The following is a 27,174-nucleotide window of genomic DNA, read 5'->3' on the forward strand; positions in this document are numbered from 1 at the left end:
GTTTTTTGGAGTTTTGCTGCCCTCTGCTGGCGCTTGGGTGCAACTGATTTTATAGGCTTCAGCACCCATGAGCAATGTGTAAGTAATTATTGACATCAACAATGGCAGGCTACTAGTTTATTTTTTGATTGAAAATTTTTACAAATTTTATTAAAACGAAAACATTAAGGGGTTTTAATATAAAATTTCTTTAACTTGTACTAACATTTATCTTTTAAGAACTACAAGTCTTTCTATCCATGGATCACTTTAACAGAATGTTAATAATGTTAATGCCTTCTTGTTGATTTATTGTGATAATAAACAAATACAGTCCTTATGTACAGTACTGTATGTTGAATGTATATATCCATCTTGTGTCTTATCTTTCCATTCCAACAATTTATTTTACAGTATATATAATTTACAGAAGAACATGGCATATTTTATAGATGGTTTGAATTGCGATTAATTGCGATTGATTACGATTAATTAATTTTTAAGCTGTAATTAGATTTAAAATTTTAATCGTTTGACAGCCCTAATATATATATGTGTATTATATATATGTCTTCATCACCTAAGAGAAAATGGGGTTGTCTCGCGTATGCGCAGTAGTGATCGTGTCATGAAATGCCTGCTTCTACTGTTTTAGTACAAAATAAAATAAAGATATTAAAACAGTAGACGCAGGCATGGCTACAATTATCGATTACCATTAAGGGTGCAACGGTTCAGTTAGCCCACGGTTCGGTTTGAAGCTCGGTTTTGGGATCACGGTTTTGGTTCGGTTTCGGTATGCGTTTTGCTTTTTTTAAAAACATTTTTTATGAAAACTGCCTTTATTTTGCTTTTAAGAAAGTGAAATAAACCCTAAAAATGTAATGCTCTTAGCTCTTTGGCTAGTGTAGTGACTAACTACTGAAATACGCACACACAGTAGTAAAAAAGTCACTTGGCAAAGTAACTGGTGTTATCTTTCATGTTTTTTTTTTCCAATTTTATCAAAAAAAGCAAAACAAAACAAAAACATTGTTACCTTTGCTATGTTTGGAGGTCATTTAATGTTGCGAATCAACCGTTAAAGTAGATAAAATTGCTCCCGTTTTTGCATTAGTTCCGTCTACTTTTGACATGTGAAAATTTTAATCCTTTAAATATAGACTCAAGTCAAGATTTTGCCGATTTAGGAGTATTTTAGATAAAAAGTTACTTAGGTTCGCTCGGAGGGTTCACTACAACAGAGCCTTTCTGAGAAGTTTACTGCTCTAAAATGGCGGCTGTTTACTAACGCTACCGAGTATCATTTCGTATGTAGTTCTTTATGCATGAAATATCTAGTCGTAGATTGTAGGCTGTCGGCTAGTCAGAAAATACTGGAGCCACCTAGCCTAGCATCGCGTTTGCCACAGCGTCACAACACTCTTCCCTCTCCGTGTCTCTGACTTTTCTCGCATCATTCAACCAACGTAATAACGCACATTGTCTCGTTGCCGAAAAGGGTGACAAAATCCGAACGGAGGAAAAAAAAACGTAATGCACGAAAAACGTACACATTTAAAAATCAGTGCTCACTTGTACAAATTACGCCAAGACCGTACAACTTGACAGATATGAATTATAGTGGACCGTCAAAGTTAGGTAGTAGCACTCTGTAGCACGGGACGTCCAACTATCAGTGGTCAGGGCGAAACAATGTGCTTTCGCGAAAACATCTTCGATGGCTTTGCATGCCATTTCATAAATGTCGGGGATTACGTTGTTGGAGAAATATGTCCACGAGGGAACAATGTAACACAGGTCAAGCGTTGCAAATAACGAAGCCCGCCGTGTGTTTTCACTGGTGTCCTCTTCGGGGTAGTCCTGCTCTGAGAAAGTGATATCTGTGGGTGATGCCGGCCGGCTGAGGTGCCGGAGTCATGTTATAAGTAGAGATGTCCGATCGATCGGGTCCGATCACGTCATTTTCAAAGTATCGGAATCGGCAAAAAAATATCGGCCATGCCTTTAAATTATTTTTTTTATTAAATCATTTTCTAATTGTATTTAACGTTACAGACATAATATATTACACTCATCCAGAGTCTTTAGTTTAGTCTTAAGGTAGGGTTATCAAATTTATCGCGATGACGGCAGTAATTAATTTTTTAGACATAATATATTACACTCATCCAGAGTCTTTAGTTTAGTCTTAAGGTAGGGTTATCAAATTTATCGCGATGACGGCAGTAATTAATTTTTTAAAAATGTATCACGTTAAAATATTTACTGCACGACCCACTCACGCATTGTCGCGCTCAATCTGTAATGGCGCCGTTTTCCCTATATAGAGAGATAAAAGGCAGCGTGAAATGAGTAGAGTGAATTTTGGCAGCCTTTGGAGCTTTTTTTTTAATTGGCTAAAGGCTTACAATCCCTCCCCCTACGATTAGGAATATCATGGGAAGCAATGTGGGTAAGTAAGGTAGCAATTGATTTTTGTCTTAACACTAATGTTATTTCCTAACGCAGAGAAGACATATCAATTGGTAGCACTACGCACAGTCATGGTTCTACTTCCCATCATGCATTTAGGAATGGCTACAGTATCATTTACTGAAAGCTCAACAAATACACTAGATGGCAATATTTAGTCACAATATACAAAGTCGCAAGTCTTTCTATCCGTGGACCTCTCATACAGAAAGAATCTTATGTAAATGCCATCTTGAGGATTTATTGTCATAATAAACAAACACAGTACTTATGTACTGTATATTGAATGTACAGGTATATATTCGTCCGAGTTTTATTCATTTTTTTCTTAATGCATTGCCAAAATGTATATGATCGGGAAAAATTATCGGGAAGGATTTGAATTCAATCAGGAGCAAAAAAAAAAACAATGGGATCGGGAAATATCGGGATCGGCAGATACTCAAATTAAAACGATCGTGATCGGATCGGGAGCAAAAAAATCGGAACAACCCGAGTTATAAGTGTTGCCATTAGCATAGGAAACAAGCGCTGAGCAATGCTTGAAAAAAAAATTTTTTTTTTTCAATATTTTCTCTCCCTTCGCATTGTAGTCCACAGGGAACCCGAAATGTTGCCACACAGCAGATTTGAAAGAGGCCGGTGCTTCCTCAAAATTCGGTCTCTCCACTCCTCCGCTCGCCATAGCGTTTTGTTTTCTTTTTGTTTCACTTTCACTTCGCTCGTAAGCGAGAAAGGGTGTTTCTCTGCTTCTATTACACAGGTGATCGGACATTTACTTGTGGGGCGGGAATTTCTCCACAGCTGTGCTTCACGTCACACACAAGCACACAGAGCTCGACCAATTCATTCCACAAGCGTTCAGAATAAATTAATCGCAAAACTGAAAAGGCGCGGTTCATAAAGGCTTATTGAAATGTACATGGTGAACCGTACGGTTCGGCTTTGAACCGCAAACCGTTGCATGTCTAAGTACCATGTTAGCAAAAGTACAATTTCCCTTCAATATATATACAAATAAGAGGGGAGAGTTTCCATTTTGTTTAATGTATATTTATTTATATTTATCATTTGTACAATAATCACTTCTTTGAGTATCAAGTATCACGTGTGGATTATTCCACAGTAGTCAGTCTTTTGCCTCCCACTGTTAAAAAGTCTTCAGGTGAGGTCTTGATATGAAACACAATTCCAAACAAGGCTGTTTGATGGAGAAAATAACTCAATGACGCACCCGGTGATTAATCGGGGCACGGCGTTTAATGTAGGCGAATGCGGTAGGCCTATATACAGAACATAGCAATGCTAACTAGCATGTGGCCACCTAGCATCGGGACACATCTGTAGCACCTGCAATGACCAGCAGCAGGTATTAAAATGACCAACTAGTACCGAGTTTATTTGGTTGAACACATTAATAAAATAAGTCCATTTGATATTGCATCGACACTTGCTACACGTTAGCTGTTTGGGTAATTTTTTTGGTCATGAACCCATTGCGCACCGACAAGAACATAGAAGTAAGTGCAAGCACATATACAGTGTGAACATTTCTGTACATTTAAATAGCACAATTAAACTTTTATGTCTCTTTTTTTTTTAGATAAGATGTGTGTTTTACCACACTTTTGGCAGATCCTTATTAGCAAGGACCGATGGTTTTGTACGTAGCATGACACAGTCTTTGGAGTTTTTAAATAACGTTCTATTTACATAAAGTCTCACCCTGACGTCACCCCAGGTAACGTTGTGCTAGGTTTTTCAGTAAAATTTTCACTATGACATCTGAAATTCTGTTAACTATAACGCACAAGAGCGTTAACTCTTCACTGGCAATGACATCGATAAACATCAAATTTGAAGTGAGATGTCTGGAACTGAAAGATCATGATTCAATTCCATTGACGGCGATAGACGTCCATTCCATTTGATCGCTACCATTTGGACATCTATCGTCATCAATGGCAGCCAATGGTAATTTATGAATTAACATTAAAGCCGACAGTAGGAAGGTTGTTGATCTATTTCCTTGGTTTCGGTGTTTTAAATGGTCATTTGATTTCAGTGTGGTTAATGTAAAAACTGCAAATTTTTAAAGCAACTCTGGTTCGTCTTTCAATATCAATGGCAGCCAATTACTTATTTTTTGCAGTTTTAGCCATTTTCTAGATTTCACAATGAAAACTAGCAGTAGTAAAAACCCAGTTCTTGTAAATTTTGGTAGCTCAGAATGCTAAGCTAATAATGAGGCTAAGAACAAGCTAGGCCGAAGCTAGCTGGAGCTGCCAGTACTTGAGATTTTTTTTAGCTTCTTTGCTAGCTCCTTATCGTTTCATAAGAGCTCTCAAAGTTCAACATAACCGGCAGCCAAATCCCGCTTGGCGCCGTCACAAAAAACTCCCGGGTGTTTGCCCCCCCCCTTCACTGTATCCAGATAGGGTTGCTACGATCAGGCCGGCGGGTGTCCACAGTGGCAGCAGACGTGGAGTTGCCCCCGCCGATGGTGAGGTCGCTGAAAGTGGAAAAGAACTGCTCCATCTCCTTTTGAAGCATGTTATTGCGGCGCTCGGCGTCATCCTTTGCACGCTCTGCATTGCGCAGCTTTATCTCGGCCATGGTGTACTTCTTGCGCTCCTGGTCTAGCTCCTCGTGCAGGCTCACCATCTCTGACTCCAAGTCCAGGTTGCGTTGCTCCAAGCTGCAAAAATGAGAGCAGTTGGTCAAAGAGGGATCGAGGTAGGAGGAAGGCTAAGCTAGATGTCCACCAAAGGTGGTCCACCCAGACTACCTGGGATGATGGAAATAAGGTCCATTTTTTCACGCGCTTTGACCTATTCTTACCGTTCAAACTGAAACGTTCCAAAACTTCACACAACGATTTCGCCCTCTAATTTTTACGGTTGCGACAAAAACGTCAGACAAAAAAAAAAAAAAAAAAGCCCCATTCATTTCTAATGGCAAAACCATTGAAAAAATTCTAATTTCAAAATGCATATCATACTGCATCTACACAATTTACACATAAAAAGAATTCAGTTAATCAAGGCGTCCAAAAGCTATACAGTTTTTGCCCAAAACGTACGGTTCAACTAAAATCTGACAAAAACTGATAATTTGTAAGAAATTACCTTAAAAAGCTCCTTAATTTTCTGCAGGTTAATGAAAACGAAGTTATGGATATCGTAATTAACATTTGTGTTGTTGGCACTGAATCTGGTCTCGTGATCCATTGACAAGCCAAATTTCTGAAGGGAATGTTGCAGGAGAGCTACAATTCCAGCAGCTGACTCGTTTGCATTCTCTATGAAGTCCAGCATTTTGTTGGTGAACCCAGACTCTGGACTGAAGTACTGGACAGCAAGGGGAAACATCTTCCTGCTCAATTTATTCGAGGCACCGGTCTGTATGGAGAATGGGATGGGTGACGTTAAGATAGATCTTGAGCACATCAGCCTGTTAGGTTTTGTGTTTGTTTTCTCCTAGTTTGACTTGTCCCTGTGATTGCCCATTGATTTCACCTGATGTGCCTTCTCCTAGTCTATCCTCCTGTGCTCACCTGTTCCTTGTTGTCTCGTTACCCCTTGTCTGCGTGTGTGTATATAAGCTCCCATTTTCTGTTCACTCCTTGTTGCGTCATTGTCTATGTCTTTGCCAAAGTCAAGACCTGTCCAAGCCCTCGTGTACCAGTCCCTCCGTTTAAGTAAGTTTTGGTTTGAACATTGCCTTTTTGATCCCCAGTCCTTTTGGTTGTACTTTGTGCTTTTGATTAGTTGTTATTAAAACGTGTTTTGAGTTCTCCTCCACCTGCCTTGCTGCTTTTTGTTTCCCTGCAATTGGGTCCACACCACCTGCCTTCCCGCGTTTACCTGACACACCCACTGCCTTTGAACCCAGGACTTGTCTCTTGCTTTGTTCTCCCCAAAGTCATTTTCTTCACCATTTTGGAATCACATAATAATCTTCTGATTGAGCCTGTGTCCACAGTCAACACTATTGTAGCTCTGGCCACGTGTTACTGTGTGGTATACCTGTGTCACCTCAGCTGCAGTAATTTACAAGGTAGGCGTGTGATGGTGTCAAATTATTGCTTTAATTTTGGTATCACAATTAATTAATCAATAGAAAGTATATATTCGCAGTAGGACTATTTATTCAGTGCTAATTTGCTGTTAATCTATTAGGAATAATTCCAAATGACGAGCATTAGTTAGCATAACAAAATAAGATGTTCTTTAATGGGTACATAATCCATTCCATATTGATTGATAATAAATGCATATTTAAAAAAAATGAAATAAAAAAATCAACATTCCTGACAATAATCAACCATAGTAGCAACTGAAATAGCCTAGCGATGCTCCTATCAATGCAAAATGTATGAAGATAAATATAAATATAGCCTATATGTTATCCATATACAAGAGCATGATAACATACCAAATCAAGCTCAGGGCATGTTTCAGGTACAAAGCATTGAGACGAAGGCTCTTCTGGGATCTTATACTCCGTTTGTGGAGGTCCCCTGCAGCATGCTGTTTTACACCTCCGTGAGACACTGCAAAAACTTTCCTGCCTGCCTTGCAGTTCGCTTTATAATCATCATCAGTGACTCTGTCGAGCCACTCCATTTTTGGGGGATGTTTCCTCTTTTGAGGATGAAGTGGGGTGTCCTGACTCCTGAGCGTCTGCTTTTGGAGACATCTTTGTTTTGAAAACGCACGGGGCGGAGCATTGAGCAGAGCAAGCGAGGTAACTAGGCAACGAACCCGGAAGTGACGCGCAGTGCTGGGCAGACAGCAGCGGGCAGGCAGATAACTATCTTGCTGTCTTTAATATCTCCTGTCCTTTTTGTTCATTATTGTTGGCCCAGTGTTCACTCATGAGCGCAGGTATGTGTTCGTGTGTGACAGACGTGCATAGGCTGGGCGCACCGCCGCCCAATCCCTCCCCGACGCCGGGGTCGTCCCATGGGACAATTGTGAAATACGGAATAAACTGCGTTCCGTATTGGTTCGATACGGAACGCAACTTTTAATTCCCAATTACGGAACGATTCCATATTTCAAGGGACGGGTGGCAAGCCTAGCGATATTACCAAACAATACACGCTGACATGTAAGACAAGATTACAGGGAAGATACGCAGCGAGAAATTGAAGCAACTTGAAGCTAGTTTAATTTCACAGCAGTAGTATTTCGCAAGAGCCCGAGAGTCGAAAGAGAACGCCGCAAAGGCTAGTTGCGAGATTGTTGAAATTATTCATTAAAAGAATAATAAAGCAAATGTGACACACTGAATTGCTTGCTAAATTTTGCTTAAATATATGTTCTACGTAAAGGACGTCAGCCAAGGTCGGCCCCCCACATTTTTACCACGCCAAATCTGAACCACTTTGCAAAAAGTTTGGACACCCCTGGTCTAAATGAATCATTTAAGTCTCAAATCATCATTGTAAATTTAAAGCTGTAGAATATTGGCAATCGGCTGAAATTTTTTTTAACATATCGGTATCGGCATTTGAGGATCCCATGTCGGTCGACCTCTACTGGAAACCACTACCAGAAACAATTAATTTCATAAATAGAGCTACTACTGTGTTTGGTGAATGTTACCTCTTTATCCTGGCCTCATAGTCCGCCTTTTGCTTGAGCATCTCATGCTTGAGACTGGCCACCAGGCTGTGCAGCGCACTGTGTCCTCCAGTTCCACCGTACTTGGCACACTGCTCGCTGCCATTCCTCGCCGACCCGTCCCCTCCCGTCGCCTCCCTGCCGCTATCCTGTCCTTCGTCCACGGCGCCGCCACCGGCGCCCTCCTGGTTGGGCGCATCCACGTCCTGGTAGTGGCAACCATAGAAGTCCTGTTCGGGACAGGTAGTGGTGGAGGAGCGACAGGAGGTGGAGTTCTCTGGCAGGGAAATCTCGCAAGAGGACGTGGACCAGGTGGCACTATCCACGCTCTGCTTGTCCTCGCAACTACTGCTGAGACACGCCACGTGATTCACGTGGTTGTGTTGCTGCAGGTTCTGATGGTTCAAGTGTACGTTGTCGTATGTGGACAGACGGTTCTGGTTGCATAGTTGATCCCCGTTAGGATAGTCGCACAGGCTTTTATTTGCCTCCCGTAACGTGACGCATCCGTTAGGTACCCAAAGACCACCTCGACCGTTGAGGACCGCCGCAACCGCCTCAGAGCCGGAGACTCCCATGCGAAGAACCCCGTTGGCGTTGCCTCCTCCCGGAATGCCGCTTGTGCCCATTTTTGTGCCCTTCAGAGTCCCATTTCGGCGCCCGGGTAAGCTCCCGCCACTCAGCAAAATCTGATACTTGTCCTGGTTCGGATCGGAAGACGGAGGCGAGGAGCTGAAGGAGCCGTTAGTCACGATCCCGCTTCCTTTACTGAACGCGGGGTTCTTTTTAACCATGAGCGGAGGGCTCCGGCTTTTGTCCAAGTGTCCCGGAATGTTCCGAGGGCTGGCGGAGCGCGGGGATCCTCGGTCGTCATCCGCCGCCTCCCAAACGCACTGACGCACCGTCTGGACGTTGTTGTTCTCGGCGTTCTGAACCGCAGCTCGACGGGGCAAGTCCACGTTGTTGTTGGCGAGCTCCAGCCGGCCGGCCAAACATTCCTCGTCCCGAGGGAAGAGGATGTCGTGCCGGCCGATCAGAACGGCCATGAGCTGCTGGACAAGGGCGGTTCCTGCGGAGTGTTGACACGAGAACAGTCAACCGCTTGGTGTGGAAACCACTGGAGCGCGTTCAATGCAAACCTTCCATGATGGCGACGGGATCCTCCACTTTTGGCCTGAGGATATTCGGTCCAAACACCGTGGCTAAGTTCTGCACGCTCATTTTATTCACTCCGGAGTATGACTGGACTTCATCAAGAAATCTTCCAAGAAGATAGAAAATAACACACAAATTGATTCATAGAAAATTGACAATTGATTTCTAGGGTTTGCTTTGCCTTATAAAAATGACTATTCTGTTCTTTTCTATTTTACAGTGATCCCTCGTTTTTCGCAGTAAATGGGGACCAGAACCCCCCGCGATAAGTGAAAAATCGCAAAGTAGCACTTCAAATGTAATAATTATGATGAGTTTTAAACATGTTACTGTCCCACTGAATTATTTCTAAACAAGAAAAAGTAGAAAAATACTTGTCTTTATTAAATGCTTCATTGGGTGAGTCCACTCAAATCCGCTTAAGCTGCTCACTTACACACAATGAGTTGCCACAGCAACTGTTTAACAAGCTAAACGATGACTGACGATGCGGCGCTTTGAAGTTTCGGCTTCCAAGCATCTCTGGCAAGATCAAACCTTAACTTCTGTCAATCATTGTTAACTTTAATAAGCCACTCCAGTGCACTGCCAGATCAAAAAAAGCCGCAGGAGGGAAAGGGAAACGAAGTGATCAGATCGGGACAGCTCATCTTTATTTATTTTTTGATTCTTATCACAGCGGCTACCTGCAGATGTACTTCAGAAGGTTATAGTTGACCGGTGGTAGACCCTCCACAAGCTTCTTCAGCTCCTTCATCCCCTGTAGATAATAAAATGGACAACTTACTCATGTGAGTTCATGGTTGTAAAGCACCTTCTTAAAAACCGCCCATCTCACTGTCTCATCATCCTTGCCGAGCAGCTTGGTGCAGGCCAGGAAGTCGTCGTACTTGTGGAAAGGGACGACGGGCTCGGGTAGTTCTCGGAGATACAGCTTTAGCAGTGACGCTACTGTGTGCACATCTGTGTTACTGCAAATGGACAAAATGGGTTTGACTGGTCATGTCAAGGCTTTACAAACAGACAATTAGCTCCCACCAGTCAAACAGGGGTTTCTCTCCGCAGTCAAACGCCTCCTGCAGCTCTTTAACCAGATTGGCCTGTCCAGGCAGTCTGAAGAGACCTTCTTCACAAAGCCCTCGCTGGCGGATAAAATCCGCACACTGCTCCACCAGCATTGGTGCCATTTTGTTCCCGTAACGACGCTCGTACCGTACCGTTTCCTCCAGCTTCTGGCCAAAGATCCCTGCAACGTAATACAACAAGGACAAAACACATAATTTTAAATAGAGTTGTCTGATAATGACTTTTTAACTGATATTCAACTCCAAAAATCCAATACTGTTTGTGGAATCAACATGTTTTTGGCTAATTCTATTGTGATGCCCCACTGGATGCTTTAATAATGATAAATGTAACAACTCCAAGGTTTTCCAAATAAACACTGTGAAAAATAAGAGAACAACTTCAACTGAAGTTATGGAAAAAGTGCCTATATTACAACACTATATTCAATGTAATTAGTTTGTAATTCCTTATTTTCCAATCCTTTAGTGTTCATTTGATTTTTGCACTATGAATACAAATGGTCTGCTCACATATCAAGTCCCAAGCATCTTAGTTTGGAGACATCTAATGGTCAATAAACATAACTGCTGTGACCAGCCCTTGTGCGAAGACAGAAGGGTTCTACATTCACTTTAGGGCTGCTGCTATCGAATATTTTACTAGTCGATTAATCGATGGACTAATTAGTTTGAATAATCGAGTAATCGGATAAGGAACATGAAAAATTAAAATACCCGAGCTGAGCCTAAAACGGTATTAGAAAAAATAAAAAAAATGAGGATCTATGTACAACAAAAGAACAATTGGCTAACTTACACAGAAAAAGTCCGCTAGCTTTAATGCTATAAAACGCTAACGTTTTTTTTTTTTTTTTTTTTTTTTTTTTACAGTGCTCTTAACAAATGGTTCGGGCACATATTCCCACAAAAAAATGTTAAATATACCTATAAACTAAATCATGAATGCATTAAAAAACATTAGCTCAAACAAAAACTTGGCTAATGTTGGTCTTAACAGGGAGCAGCTGGTTTCAGCCATGAGAAATGAGTTATATCATATTCATTGTTGCCACCCGAATCAATAAAACTACATGCATATACTTTCAAAATAAACCAATACAACACCACTTTAATTAAACAAATACTCGAAGCAACAAAATTTAATTCAAATATTTTTTGTACTCGAATACTCGAGTTAATCGATTAATCGTTGCAGCACTAATTCACTTTGAAGGCAACATGCATATTACCCCAAAACCGATCATGAAAAACCACTACTGATATTAGCCGATATCATACCCGAAAATATGGGCTAACTCTATTTTTAATTAAAGGAGCACTCTGAGAAAGCAGACCTCCTTCTATGCAGCCAAATTTAAAGATGATGATTCAGTTTGCAGAGGCACTTTTTTTTTGTAATTAACACAGAAAAAAAAATATATCAAATTACTACAAACTTTCACTATGCAAGTCAGGTTAATTTGATCTGCTAAATTTACATATAGACATTTAAACTCCGATCAGTGTTGTTTCCCTCAACAATGACGATATCAAAAATATTCGGTCCATGAATAGCAATAGAGATTTTACAATGCTGCTTTAGTCTTTAAAAGTCTGTGCTTAGTCATCATCACACACTAAATGTAACTTGTAGCATTAGCATAGTGTTCACGTTAGAATTAGGCTAATGCTAACAGTGAGCGTAAAACTGTCAGACAACTTTTTTTATTTACAGTTTGTACAGTTCTTGCATGTAACACCTAGCGTTAGCGTAGCATTCACGTTAGCATTAGCTTCAGAATGGCAACATCCTCTTAAAAGTTAAAACAATGGCTAGTGTAAAGCAGAGCCACTTGGCTTTTCTGGTCAGTAAATCTCGAGGCAAGCCAGTTGGCGAAATGGCATTTAGCTAATAGCCCACTTCAGAGGTTTTGTTTGGTAAATGAGAAATTACTGGTAAATATTGTTTGCTTCAATAGACCCTAAGAATAGCAAAAAAAACTAAACTAAAACTTTGGAATTTTACAGACGAAAACATTTTGAGTAACTGTCGAGTAAAACTAGATGAAGACAAACACATTTTGAAATGACTAAAATATGTCTAAGACTAAGTCGTTTCGTGTAAAAGACTAAGACTAAAACAAAAATTATAAGGGCTGCAAAAAACAACACTGGCTCCGATTTTGTTGTTGTTGTTGTTCTTTTGTTGTACTTGGATCAAGGACGTAGGTTTGTTCTCAACATTGGTAGGGACGATATAACAGCATAACCTGCATGTACACTTTTTGCTGGGGACGGGACATTATAAGCCCAAACAGACTGGGTGAACAAAAATCAGGGCTACATTACTCACCAATATGAACCTAATTAATTGATAGGCTAAACGATTAATGCAAAATAAATCTGTATTGACTTACACTAACTTTCATGCGTATTGGTTCAGGTGATACACCGTCCGATTCAAACCTTTGTTTTCAAAAACTACTAAAGAAACATATTCAAAACTTCCTGAATAAATGTCAGGGGGTTCCAAAAAGCTCAATCTTGGTCTCATCTGACCAAAGCACACGGTCCCAGTTGAAGCCTGGGACCGTGTGCTTTGGTCAGATGAGACCAAGATTGAGCTTTTTGGCAACAAACACTCTAAGTGGGTCTGGCGTGCCACGAAAGATGCGCATGCTGAAAAGCACCTCATACCCACTGTGAAGTATGGGGGTGGGTCAGTAATGTTGTGGGGCTGTTTCACTTCCAAAGGTCCTGGGAACCTTGTTAGAGTGCATGGCATCATGAATGCTTTGAAATATCAGGACATTTTAAATCAAAATCTGTTGCCCCCTGCCCGAAAGCTGAAGATGGGTCGTCACTGGGTCTTTCAGCAAAACAATGACCCTAAACATATGGCCAAATCTACACAGAAATGGTTCACCAGACACAAAATCAAGCTCCTCCCATGGCTATCTCAGTCCCCAGACCTTGTTTTGTTGGCAAAAGAGGGTTGTACAAAGTATTAACACCAGTGGTGCCAATAATTGTGAAACACATTATTTGATGTCAAATAATTATTTCTTTATTTGGGATTTTTTCCCCACTGAATAAATGCACTGAAGGTTGGATTTTTCTCTTTTTTTTCCATTAAGGTCCCATATTATTTGAATAAAAAAAATAATTATTAGAAGCTAAAAAAACACATCTTAACCAGTGGTGGCAATAATTATGGAGGGCGCTGTATGTATTATATATTATTTATATATATAATATTCTATAAATAGAAATGTGGTCCAAGTAATGTGCAGGTTCACCAAGTTAAAAAGTGTTAAAAAGTGTTTCTTAGGAGTTCATGTTTTTTTTGTGTGTTTAAGGTAGTAATGGCCCTGGGAAAGAAGCTGTCTCTCAGCCTGTTAGTCCTTGTTTTGTAGGTTGGACTTTCAGGAGCAAAATTAGTGGTGTGTTCCCCACCTCCACAGCATTGATGACTTTTTACATGACTTACAGTGGCTGCTGCTGGTAAATAAAAACTTTTAGTCTCCCTCTTCTTCGAAGGGGGAGGACGAGGCAACATGTTGTATTTCTGTCAGGCTGTGAATGCATGTATGTGTGTGTTGAGGGGGGTTAAGTCATCAGCCAATCAAACATGTGTTTGGGGGAGGAGGGTGGACTTGCACATCCAGCAAGTGAAAATGGGTCAATGTGAGTCTGAACATAATGAAAGCACTGTAATTCACTTAAAAATGGTCGGGTCAGTTCTATCCTTACTACATATGGGAAGACCATCTAAATGACCTCTATAACTGAAGTCATGATATAATGCAAATAAGGTTGCTTAAAAGTTGGTGGGGACAATTTGAGCATGCTGAAAAATTGGTAGTGTTATGTCCCAACCATCCCTCTGCAAACCTACACCCTTGACTTGATCCCCATTTTTAAAAATACCGTTTAAGCCTAAACTCAGGTATTTAAATTTATTTTAAAATGCATTTATTGCTCTTATGAGATGTATAATCAGAAGAAACACTCAAGTATTTTATTTTGTATTCTTTTAATGCTCCTCTGAAAGTGCAATCTTGTTTCTTTGTTTTACATCTCAATTTTTTCTGCAATGCATTGAATGTTTGTTATCTCGTTACCTGAACTAATTCATCAAATATTAATCATTTAGTTAAATGAGTCATAGCTGCATCTCTAAATATCAAAGTAACGCAGCTCAAACCACGTCAAAGTACTCACCAGTCTTGAAGCTGATACACTTTGCCAACGTAAGCAGGAAGCGCTTGTTGATGAATTTACGGTAAAGAAACACACTAGACGTGCCTAGATTGAACTGCCAGGATTCCACCATTTTTGATTGAATAATTAAAATAAAATAAAAAGATTGAGTAAAGAGTCTAGCTCTCAATGAGAGAATTTAAACAAACATGAGTCACATTCTCCTCAGGTTTATAAAAGTCAAGAATAATTAGGTTATAAGTCCGTGGTGCGCACATCCAGACAACTGCAAACTGAAGAATGTTTTGATCAGAAAAGGGAAAAAAAGAGGTCATCTTTACAGACATCCCAGTCACGAGTGTCAAAAAATTTCCCCGAGTCACACGTGACGCTAGTGTGACTGTGGAAACACATTACAAAAGTATAATTCATCAAATTTGCGATGTTCGTGTATGAAATGCAAGGGTTTAGTCTCAACATTGGTAGGGATGATATGGCATAACCAGCATGTACACTTTTTACTTTGGACGGGACATTCTTAATGATCAATGCAAAAGAAATCTGGTATTGGTTCAGCCTACACCGTTCAATTCAAACCTTTGTTTTCAAAAATTAGTAAAAGAAGCATTTTGAAAACTAGCCAAAATTTCTGGATTTTATGAGCAAACTTAAATTGCATTATTTGAACATAAATTATTTTAACATAAACAATAAATACTAAAACTATCAAGGTATGCAAAAAAATAAACATTAGTCTGAAGACAACTCGACAATTCAGTATAACTGAAAAAACTTATTTGTCAGGAAATAACAAAAAATAAAAATAAAAAATGGAGCCGTCCTTCAGGTAAAAAAGTAATGCTTTTGTCCACAAGCACAGCCAAACACTGAAAGCTCCAGTGGGCTGACCACAGAAATAAAATAAAAAGTAAAAAGGGGGTAAAACTCGGTTCACTACATTTCTCCCAGTTTAATTAATGTTAACAGTAGAAAACACATACAGGAGGACACTTCTCTCTAGGCATGCTACCTACTCAAGTTTTGCAGTGAAGGGAAAAGGTACCGTTCTCGCACACACCATATAATTGTTTGCATTAGTATAACACAGTCATTTAACTATAGTTTAGGCAGACTCCACTCAGTGGCCTTGAACACAGTAAAGTGAATCACCTTATCGGCGCTCATGAGGGGGAAAAGGAAAAATGGTACCGTTTTTCGTAGGCACCGTCTAACTGTTTGCATTACTCGAACACACATAATATAATCAATCAGGGAATAGTATCATTTCTCATATTCACTGTAGGACTGCACTACTCTAACACACCTAATGTAAAATAAATAGCACACCATAGTTTAAAGAAACAGAATAGATACACAACACATCTTATCACAGAAGACCAAAACGTGTGCGCCACGAGCAAGATTGATGCACCAAACTCTGGCAATCAGTCCTGCCGACACACAAACAAGGACAAAGACCAGCGCGCTTTGTCCTAAAACAAGTAGTGCCATCCCGGATAAAAAAGTTGATAGCAGGCGCTTGTGATGTCAAGACCAGCGTCGGTCACTGTGGCAACCACATCCCATCCACGCACGAACCTAAACAGCCCGAAACCGGCCAGAAAGGGATGATCCCAAAGCAACGCCTGGACACACCTTCGGCCGGCCCACGGACTTAAAAAACACTGGACACTGCGGTATGACAGATTTGCTGCTCGGAAACATGTAGCCTTGTTTTGGATCCAGAATTGTCCCTCCGTCGTCTGTTTTTGACTTGTTTTTGACCATTGTCGACGAATAAATTGTCAACCTGCTTTCGGCGAGTCTTTTTCAAACTTTTGGAACATGGAGTCAGTACAAAGGGTTAATATCAGAGATGAACGCGTGAAGTTCCGCCTTCCCAGTTGGCTCGCGCGGAGGCAGCATCGGCAGAGCGGCACTTTGTTTAGCTGTCGCTGTTTCCGTGCGGCTTGTCTGGGGAGGCGAATTTCAACAGCAGGTTAGCAAGTTCACACAGTTTAATGTTATGCTCACTCTGATGCAGGTTGGACTTTTAGTAGCAAAATTAGTGGTGTGTTCCCCACTTCCACAAAATTGACGTCTTTTTACATTTTTTACAGTGGCTGCTGCTGGCTGAAAAAATAAAAAACGGCCAATATCCCTAATATCTAATGTCTGTGAGTGGGTGTTTGTGTGTGTGTGTGTGTGGGGGGGGGGGGGGGGGGTCAAGTCGTCAGCCAATTAAATGTGCATTTAGGAGGAAAAAATGGACCGGCACATTTAGCAAGTGACAAGAGGTACATTTAAGTCCGAACATAATAAAAATAAATAATGGTGGGGTCAGTTACAACAATTAAAACATACGGAAAGACAATCTGATGACCTATATAACTGAAGTCATTATATAACGCAAATAAATTTGCTTAAAAATTGGTGGGGACAATTTGAGCATCCTGAAAAGTTGGTAGTGTTTTGTCCCTACCGTCCCTATGCAAACCTACGCCCTTGATGAAATGACAATCTGATGCACGAGTTCAAGACCACCATCTTTGAACGAGGTCGAGAAACCAAAATAAGGCTGAAAAATGTAAACAACGTCCGTCAGGTTAAAGCGTCAAGCGTGGAGGCTTATAAAGTGCTTATGATGCGCTTTTGAAAATGTTACTATTTTATACAAATATTGCGTCTTTAGCGAAACGTCTTTTCTAAAGACATCAATGGTGCATAAGCTTGTGGCGATGAAAAAATGTGTTTATCGTTTTAAAAAGATGTCACTGTTAATAAAGCAAGGGCATAGGTTTGGTCTCGACATTGGAACGGACGATATAACAGCACAACCTGCATGTACAGTCATGTGGAAAATTTAGGAAACCCTATGGAAGCCTGTGTGTTTTCTAACATATTTGGTCATATGGATATTTAATATCAATTTTAACAATCTTGAGAGATTCAAGTAATAGAAATAAACAATCAAAACTGAAAAAAAAATATTATATAATTCGGAAATATGTATTCAAGGCCGGCCTAGCCTATACGCAGACTATGCAGCTGCTTAGGGCCCCTGACCACTGGGGGGCCCCCAATCTGGCAACCTCATTTTATACTTTGTTAATAGAGCATCGTGAATAATGTGGCGCGCATTGCCGTTTATCTCTGCAAACATCCGTTTACTACAGTTTGCTTTATTTGACTTTTGAGAGTTTTGATACTTGATTACAAGCTTAAAAAATAAAAGTTCTTCATTAACTTCTTTCTTTTCCTCTTTTGGCGCCATCTTCTGTAAGTACTGACAATCATTTGGGGTGAGAAGTTTGAAGTATGCAGTGCAACATAATCTGATTAATATATAAAATATGGACGTATGGGTTGGATTGCATGTATGGGTTTCACAGTACACTATGACGAAATGGTGGGCCAAAAATATGGGCCCCTTGGCATTATTTTTCTTAGGGCCCCCAAATGGCCTGGGCCGGCCCTGTATGTATTATATAACTTTCTGCAAAATGTAATTTTAGATAAATGCAATTTCTAATGAGGAATACATTTGGAGACCGCCAAATTCAATCCCACTTAAAATGGCTAAAATCACACACAAGTAGGGCTGCAGCTATCAAATATTTTAGTAATCGACTGAAAATTCCATCGATTAATCGACTAATCGGATAAAACTTTTTTTTTTTTTTTTTTAGGTTAAGAGAAATTATAAATATACATGAGAAAAAAAGACATTTAATCCAATATTGAACCATTTTCAGTCAATTAATATCTTTATTTTCGATGACCATTGTTGAAAACAGCCAAGAATTGCATCTAAGATCTGACTAGAAAAAAAACCCCACTGCTTTCACTCAAAAAACGTCTAGATCTTATTAAAAAAAAAAAAAAAACATATTTCTTAACTAAAAATGTAATTACGCTTGATAACACACATCACTTGAAAGCTACGTGTTTTTCCCACGTGTTTCAAATGAATTTCCATTTGTGTCAAGCTATTTTTAAGTTCTAGTTAAGTTTTAAGTTAGTCTAAACTGTAAGTACTGATATAGGATTTTGAGTTTTTGCAGTGTTAAAAATAAATGTATGATACCTGCTGTATTGGAGCATATTAGGGACCAGTGCTTTTCAGCATGCGCATCTTTCGTGGCACGCCAGACCCACTGAGAGTGTTTGTTGCCAAAAACCTCAATCTTGGTCTCATCTGACCAAAGCACACGATCCCAGTTGAAGCCCCAATACCGCTTGGTGAACTCCAGACGTTTGCGTTTATGATTGTGAGTGAGGAAAGGTTTTCTCCGTGCATGCCTCCCAAACAGCTTGTTGGCGTGTAGACAGTACCTCATACCCACTGTGAAGTATGGGGGTGGGTCAGTGATGCTGTGGGGCTGTTTCGCTTCCAAAGACCCCAAGAACCTTGTTAGGGTGCATGGCATCATGAATGCTTTGAAATACCAGGACATTTTAAATCAAAATCTGTTGCCCTCTGCCCAAAAGCTGTAGATGGGTCATCACTGGGTCTTTCAGCAAGACAATGACCCTAAACATATGGCCAAATCTACACAGAAATGGTTCACCCGACACAAAATCAAGCTCCTCCCATGGCCATCTCAGTCCCCAGACCTCAACCCCATTGAAAATCTGTGGGGTGAGCTGAAGAGGAGAGTAGAGAGGAGAGGACCCAGATCTCTGGATGATTTAGAGAGATTCTGCAAAGAGGAATGGCTGAAGATCCCTCTTTCTGTCTTTTCCCATCTTGTGAAACATTATAGGAGAAGATTGGGTGCTGTTTTGTTGGCAAAATGGGGTTGTACAAAGCATTAACACCAGGGGTGCTAATAATTGTGACACACATTATTCGATGTCAAATAATTATTTCTTTAAGTGGGATTTTTCCCCCACTGAATAAATGCACTTGTATTGAAGGTTGGATTTTTCTCTTTTTTTTCCATTAAGGTCCCATATTATTTAAAAAAATATATATATTAGAAGCTAAAAAACACATAATTATTATAAATCCAATAATTATGGAGGGCGCTGTATTAGTAGCGTCGAACACATAATATTTTATATATTTCTATATATCTCCAAAGTAAATACATTACGTTACATAAGACTATCCGAACACATTTGTCAACAAAATCAGTAGCAAGGCACATAAACAGTCTCGGCTTAAGTGCAAAGATTTACTACACGTTGTAAACAAGTTCCCTCCGCACCATTTAGGATGATTTGACGTTATGTGAACCTGGTCAACTTTGAAATGTGGCCACTCTAAAATGCCATGTGTGTTCCACCCTGTCTGGTCCTTGCTCTTTTTTTTCTACATTTTTGTCCTTTTTAGTTTGTTTTTAACAAAAAGCCTCGCCCCATCTGTAGTTGAGTAATTAAGGCCTTCCTGGGCCACTATTACAGCGCAGTAGTAGTTTAAAAGTTGCATTTTTTAAATTGAAAGGCCAGTTTAGATCACCACGCAAAGTCCAATGTTCAAAGTTAACATGCAAACGTTCCCAAAGGACAACCCGACCGCTAATTACCGTGCAGTAAATCGGGAAGGATCCACAAGGAGAGGCCACGGCAGCACATCCCAGAGAGCCTAAATTCAGACCGCGAGCTGTCCCGCGAGCTAGCATGACATGACAGCCAACCGCCGTTATCAGTCACTCCCAATTGCACCGCGAGGCCCCTGAGCGGCCAATCGGGCCTCGAACTGCTGCTGCAGCACAATGCGAAAGGCCGGATTTGCCCCGAACGCGCGTGTGTGTGAGTATTGGGGGAATAACGAGGGGGGCAGAGGAAGGGCACCTTTCGAGTGGCATCTTTGACAAATGGCTCGTCCCTTTCAAGAGCAGTCAACTGTGATAGACGTCAAAATCCAATACTGAGGGGCCAACGTGGCCTCCTGTGTTGGCTGCGATCCGCCTACGCAATCAGCACGAGCGCCCGTAACATGCACCCCGTGTACATGCCAAAGTAAAAAAACAAAAAAAGCATTCACATACCAATTCAAATGCCAGGTTTTTGAGTAAAATAAGAAGGTAGAAGAACCACAGTTGCTCTGAAAAAGCTGTTACCACTGACAACACGATACAATGGAATGAAAAAGTATCTGAATCTTTGGGAATTTCTCTCATTTCTGCATAAAATCCCCATCAAATGTTTTGATCTTTGTCAACATCACACAGATGACAAAACAGCGCTTGCTTCAACTAAAACTACCCAAACATTTGATAGGTTTTCATATTTTAATGAGGATAGCACTGCAATAAAACTACATATGTCCACAAACTGAGCCGTATTAGCCCCAAAACCAAGAAGAAGTGACCCGAAATCAACAGACGATGACCTGGAAATTACACAGGAAGTGACTAGTGAACAGGAAGTGACACAGAGATGCCATAAAATCAACAGGAAACTATCATTTCGTACCATGAAACTAAGTATGTGGTCGTAGGAGGCCCAAAACCAACAAGAAGTGACCCGAAATCTGCAGTAAGTGACCTGGGAATGACCCAAAATCAACAGGAAGTGACCAATGAACAGGAAGTGAAACAAATTTATCCTTACATACCATTAGAACTATGATGTACACAAAATGACTCATAGGTGCCCAAAAAACAACAAGAAGTGACCTGAAATGAACGGGAAGTGACCTGGAAATGGCTCAAATTGAACAGGAAGTGACACGGGTATGCCCTAAAATCAACAGGAAATTTTCCCTAAGTACCATAAAACTATGTATATACACAAAATGACTCGTAGGAGCCCTAAAACACACAAGAAGTGACCCAAAATCAACAGGAAGTGACTTAGACATGGCCCGAAATGAACAGGAAGTTACATGAAATGCCCTAAAATCAACAGGAAATTAACCTTAAGTACAATAAAACTATGTACAGTGATTGAAAAAGTATCTGAACCTTTTGGAATTTCTCACATTTCTGCATAAAATCGCCATCAAATGTGATCTGTTCTTTGTCAAAACCACACAGATGAAAAAACAGTGCCTCTTTTAACTAAAACCACCCAAACATTCATAGATTTTCATATTTTAATGAGGATAGTACTGCAATAAAACTACATATGTCCACAAACTGAGCCGTATTAGCCCCAAAACCAAGAAGAAGTTACCTGAAATCAACAGGAGGTGACCTGGAAATTACCCCAAATACACAGGAAGTGACTAGTGAACAGGAAGTGACAAAGAGATGCCATAAAATCAACGGGAAACTATCATTACGTACCATAATACTAAGTATGTGGTCGTAGGAGCCCCAAAACCAACAAGAAGTGACCCGAAATCTGCAATAGGTGACCTGGGAATGACCCGAAATCAACAGGAAGTGACCAATGAACAGGAAGTGACACGGAAATGCCCTAAAATCAATACAAATTTATCCTTAAATACCATTAAAACTATGATGTACACAAAATGACTCATAGGTGCCCAAAAAACAACAAGAGGTGACCCAAAATGAACAGGAAGTGACCTGGAAATGGCTCAAATTGAACAGGAAGTGACACGGGTATGCCCTAAAATCAACAGGAAATTTTCCCTAAGTACCATAAAACTATGTATATACACAAAATGACTCGTAGGAGCCCTAAAACACACAAGACATGGCCCGAAATGAACAGGAAGTTACATGAAATGCCCTAAAATCAACAGGAAATTAACCTTAAGTACAATAAAACTATGTACAGTGATTGAAAAAGTATCTGAACCTTTTGGAATTTCTCACATTTCTGCATAAAATCCCCATCAAATGTGATCTAAACTTTGTCAAAATCACACAGATGAAAAAACAGCGCTTGCTTCAACTAAAACCACCCAAACTTTTTATAGGTTTTCATATTTTAATGAGGATAATATGCAAACAATGACGGGGTGGGGGGGTGGGAAATAAGTAAGTGAACCATCACATTTAATATTTTGTGCACCCCATTTCCCTCCTTTGGCAGCAATAACTTCAACCAAATGCTTCCTGTAGCTGCACATCAGTCTGGCACATCGATCAGGACTAATCTTGGCCCATTCTTCTCTACAAAACTGCTATAGTTCAGTCAGATTCCTCTGATGTCTGGCAATGACTGAAAATTCTCGGTGCAGCGGTACGGGCTGTGCGGCGCGCCGAAAAAACGCGGAGAATAAGTTGATTAATAAATAATAATAAAGTTGCAGAATAACATTATCTGGCTTTGCCAAAAAGGCAAAGACCAGATAATTAAATACATGTTTCCAACTATTTTGAATAAACATTTGCAGACAAGCACATATTTTAGCGTCTATCTACAAGGCCAATGCCAACTTGGTGATAATAAACACTCAGCAGGAAAAGTACCTTACATTACAGTACATTATTTTCAATTAATTATACCCACCTGAACACTATGAACTGTAAGTAAAAAAAAGTTGTCCGACAGTTTTACTCTCGCTGTTAGCATTAGCATATTGCTAACGCGAACGTGAATGCTATGCTAACGCTACAAGTTAAATTTAGTGTGTGATGGTCACTCAGCACAGACGTTTAAAGTCTAATGCAACTTTGCATATTCTCCACAAAACAAATCTTACTGTGTGTGCAAGCCTCCATGGAGACTGGTGACGACACACAAATGAGTCGGGTATGGACGAGGTAGGGGCAGCACGTCACGAATGACACAACTTGATACTGATACGATGCAGGCTAACTACACATAAATGTCACACATTGTGTACATGTGACAGAAACCCTTGTGCATTTTCGTCTCATTCTCTTCTCATCAGACGAAAAATGGCATTTGCCTCGATATGTTTTAGTCCACCAAAATACGTTTTCAGCTCGTTATCGTCTTATCTTCTTTACGAAAAAAGTGTTTATTGACTAAATATTTTCGTTATCGTTGACGAAAACAACACTGGTGATAAGTGAGGGATCACTGTACAATGAGTTCATATTTCAAATGCATGTATACATCTGTAGTTTAGGAATTGGAAATAAAATGACGTCTCAAAAATGAGAATAAATAATAAGTGTTAGAAATTAGCATCCCGATCGATCAGGTCCGATCACGTCATTTTCAAAGTATCGGAATCGGCAAAAAAATATCGGCCATGCCTTTTTTTAATATATATATATATTTTTTTAAATTAAATCGTTTTCTAATTGTATTTAACGTTACAGACATAATATGTTACACTTATCCAGAGTCTTTAGTTTAGGCTTAAGGTAGGGTTATCAAATTTATCCCAATAATGGCGGTAATTAATTTATTTAGATATGTATCACGTTAAAATATTTAACGCAATTAATTCATGCGCTGCATGACCCACTCATGCAATGTCGCGTTCGATCTGTAATGGTGCCGTTTTCCCTATATAGAGAGATAACAGGCAGCGTAAAATGAGTAGAATGAATTTTGGCAGCCTTTGGAGCCTTTTTTTAGTTGGCTAAAGCCTTACAATCCCTTCCCCTGTGATTAGAAATATCATGGGAAGCAATGTGGGGAAGCAAGGTAGCAATAGATCTTTTTCTTAATTCCTTATGTTATTTCCCAACGCAGAGAAGATATATCAATTGGTAGCACTACGCACAGTCATGGTTCCACTTCCCATCATGCATTTGGGCATGGCCTTCAGTATTATTTACTGAAAGCTCAACAAATACACTAGATGGCAATATTTAGTCAAAATATACAAAGTCACAAGTCTTTCTATCCGTGGATCCCTCTCACAGAAAGAATGTTAATAATCTAAATGCCATCTTGAGGATTTATTGTCATAATAAACAAATACAGTACTTATGTACTGTATGTTGAATGTATATATTCGTCCGAGTTTTATTCATTTTTTTTCTTAATGCTTTGCCAAAATGTATATGATCGGGAAAAATTATCGGGAATGATTGGAATTTAATCGGGAGCCAAAAAAAGCAGTCGGATCGGGAAATATCGGGATCGGCAGATACTCAAGCTAAAACGATCGGGATCGGATCGGGAGCAAAAAAACATGATCGGAACAACCCTATTAAAAATACCAGATTTAGCTCTTAATAATAGTGAAAATTGTATGGCAAAAAAGTACATATTTCACTACGCAATATTTTGATAAGGAAAAAGATTTAAGGTCGTCGAGGTAAGTGAGTATCTTTACATACGCAAGAATAATATTGCTTACAATATGACTGTCATAATTGGGAAAATAGGACGACTTATGAACATATATTAAGTACCAATTCACATTTTTCTGTGTATTTAAATTAAAACTCAATTATACCATATTGTTTTTCAGTCAGTCATTTTTTGAGCAAAGATAGGCCACCCACAGGCTTTGAGCCATACATGACAGCATAAACTGGGCTTTTGTGCACTGACCTCCACCAAAAGGTGCCCATATGACCCTGCGGATGGTCTTCACCCAATCCTCCATGTCATTCTGGGTGCTGGCCATAAGTAGGTAGGTCTCATGGTTGGCTGTCATCCGCTCTCTGTCTCCCCCTGTTGTCAGAAAAGTACAAACATGTATATTTAAAACCAGAACAAGTAGAAAAGACTCGTTATTAGCTACTCATAATCTTGCACAAACATTCCCATTCCAGTTGTGCACTGCATTAGGTGAGTTGAGTTCAGCGCCACCACAAAAATGTCATATTTCAAATTGAACCTCTAAGTCAGAGCGAATAAATAGATAAAATAAAATACACCGAATCGGAGCTCGTGTCGTAAGTTCGCTAGCAACCATCTGGAGTTTTTTTGGTCATATAATGAAGTACATTTACACTTTAGTGTCAACTTAGAGTTGAAGTTGGTTCGTTACAGCTTTGCCAAACCTTTGACAAACAGCGTAACTGATCAAACTAACTTTAAACATGCATGCAAAAAATACTAGCAAAGGCTAATTTTGGGGGGAGGAGGGGGGACTCATTTAAAATTTTAAAAAATCAATTCGAGACTTTTGTAATTAATTAATCTTGATTAATCACAATTAAATATTGGGCCCAGAAAACAATTTTTTTTTTCAATTAAAAGGATTTTAGTTTTACATGTATATCAAATAGTACAGCCATAGTCGAAAGTTTTGAGACACTTTCTCATCCGACTGAATGGTGAAGTGTTTCAAAACTTTTGACCGAGCATGTACATTGGTGATGAAAATGCAACTGATAGTGGAAAAACAACTACTTGGACAAAAACTTAAAAGATCTGAAGTTAAAGTGCCATTTTAGGATGGCTAATTTCACGTATTTTCTGGACAATAAGTCGCGTCTGACAGTTGTCAAACATTTACCAAAAAAGTAAGTTTGGCAATTGTACCTACAGCCTGTGGTTGCCTGTCGTGACAAAGGTTTGTTCGTGAATGAGAATTGACAGTTAACGCCATGATAAAGCCAGTCTGTGACTGCGCACGCATGCGCAAATTTGTATCCAAAATAGAATAAAGGTATTTTTTTACTCTTCTGGGTACATGAGCATTTGATTATATACGTATTGATCATAAAAAACTTTTAACAACTGGGCAGGCTCTCAGGGAACACGTCACAGGCAGCACAGTACCGTAGTATTCTGTGCAAAGTGTCAGTCAATTTCAACCCACGCTAATTGGTCCCGAGAAAAATCATGAAAACCGAACATTTTCATGAATCTATGAAATCCGTCCGGACGCAATGGACAGGACTAGAGCTGAAACGAATACTCGAGCAACTCGAGTAACTCGAGTTTAAAAATTGATCCGAGTAATTTTATTCAGCTCGAGGAATCGTTTAATTTTGCCAGCTCTAAGCATCACGTTTTGCCCGGACTACTTTAAATGCGGGACAACGCGCTGATGTCACGTGCGTAGAGGTAGAAGCAATGAAAAAAATATAAAAAAACCTTTCTGCAGCTGACAGCCGCTACAAACTACACCGACGATGTTAAAAACTAGCCCGCATGATGCTACGGCGGTAGCCGGTAGCATCTGATGCGTTTCATGGATATCACATGTATGTTGAACTAGATGCGAAATGACAAGAGTCAGCGGTATTAGTAAACAGCCGCCATCTTAAAGCAGTACACTTCTCAGCGCTAATAAATAAGATTAACGTTACTCGCTCACGTAACATTAGCCCTGCGCGTGGCTAACGTGTCTTACATACAAGCTTTATTTAATCTGTGAAAACATAGCGTTGTAGAGTGATGAGGGTGTAAAATGAAAATATGATAAAGCTAACTGTCAATTTTAGCTCAGTAGTCATTGCTGGATAAAACACCAAGTAGCACTGGTCCCTAATGTGCTCCAATACAGCAGGTATCATACTGTAACGTTGACAAAGAGTCACCCGCTTCGTTAGGTTGCAATTATTTATTTTTTGGGAACTTGTGGAACGACAACAACAACAGGAAGGCATGTCTCTCACTCTCCGGCACCTCCCTCACCCCCGCACGTCACGCGGTGCATTCAGGAACGCATGCAAATATCCCTGCCATATCATAACCTGATATGTTACAATACATTTATTTTGAACACTGCAAAAACTCAAAATCCTATCGGGACTTACAGTTTAGACTAACTTAAAACTTAACTAGAACTTAAAAATGGCTTGACACAAATGGAAATTCAATTGAAACACGTGGGGGAAAACACCTAACTTTTAAGTGATTTGTGTTATCAAGCGTAATGGCATTTTTAGGTAAGAAATATATATACATATCTA

The 27,174-nt window shown here is 39.9% G+C and overlaps 1 protein-coding gene across 4 annotated transcripts in view; it reads right to left on the reverse strand.

Moving 5' to 3' along the window:
• Positions 1 to 3,491: 3,491 nt before the first annotated feature.
• Positions 3,492 to 27,174, reverse strand: part of arhgap24 (Rho GTPase activating protein 24) — a 99,689-nt gene continuing 76,006 nt past the window's right edge. For all 4 annotated transcript variants that reach the window (XM_057818999.1, XM_057819002.1, XM_057819000.1 and 1 more), the window contains 7 exons: positions 24,857 to 24,979; positions 10,278 to 10,485; positions 10,078 to 10,210; positions 9,926 to 9,999; positions 9,224 to 9,345; positions 8,067 to 9,153; positions 3,492 to 5,152 (listed from right to left, as the gene is read on the reverse strand). In XM_057818999.1, the coding sequence (XP_057674982.1) occupies positions 4,876 to 5,152; positions 8,067 to 9,153; positions 9,224 to 9,345; positions 9,926 to 9,999; positions 10,078 to 10,210; positions 10,278 to 10,485; positions 24,857 to 24,979 (2,024 nt within the window). In that variant the 3' untranslated portion in view covers positions 3,492 to 4,875. The remainder of the gene's footprint in view (positions 5,153 to 8,066; positions 9,154 to 9,223; positions 9,346 to 9,925; positions 10,000 to 10,077; positions 10,211 to 10,277; positions 10,486 to 24,856; positions 24,980 to 27,174) is intronic.

The sequence above is a fragment of the Corythoichthys intestinalis genome, chromosome 17 (assembly GCF_030265065.1).
Source record: "Corythoichthys intestinalis isolate RoL2023-P3 chromosome 17, ASM3026506v1, whole genome shotgun sequence".
Taxonomy (NCBI): Eukaryota; Metazoa; Chordata; class Actinopteri; order Syngnathiformes; family Syngnathidae; genus Corythoichthys; species Corythoichthys intestinalis.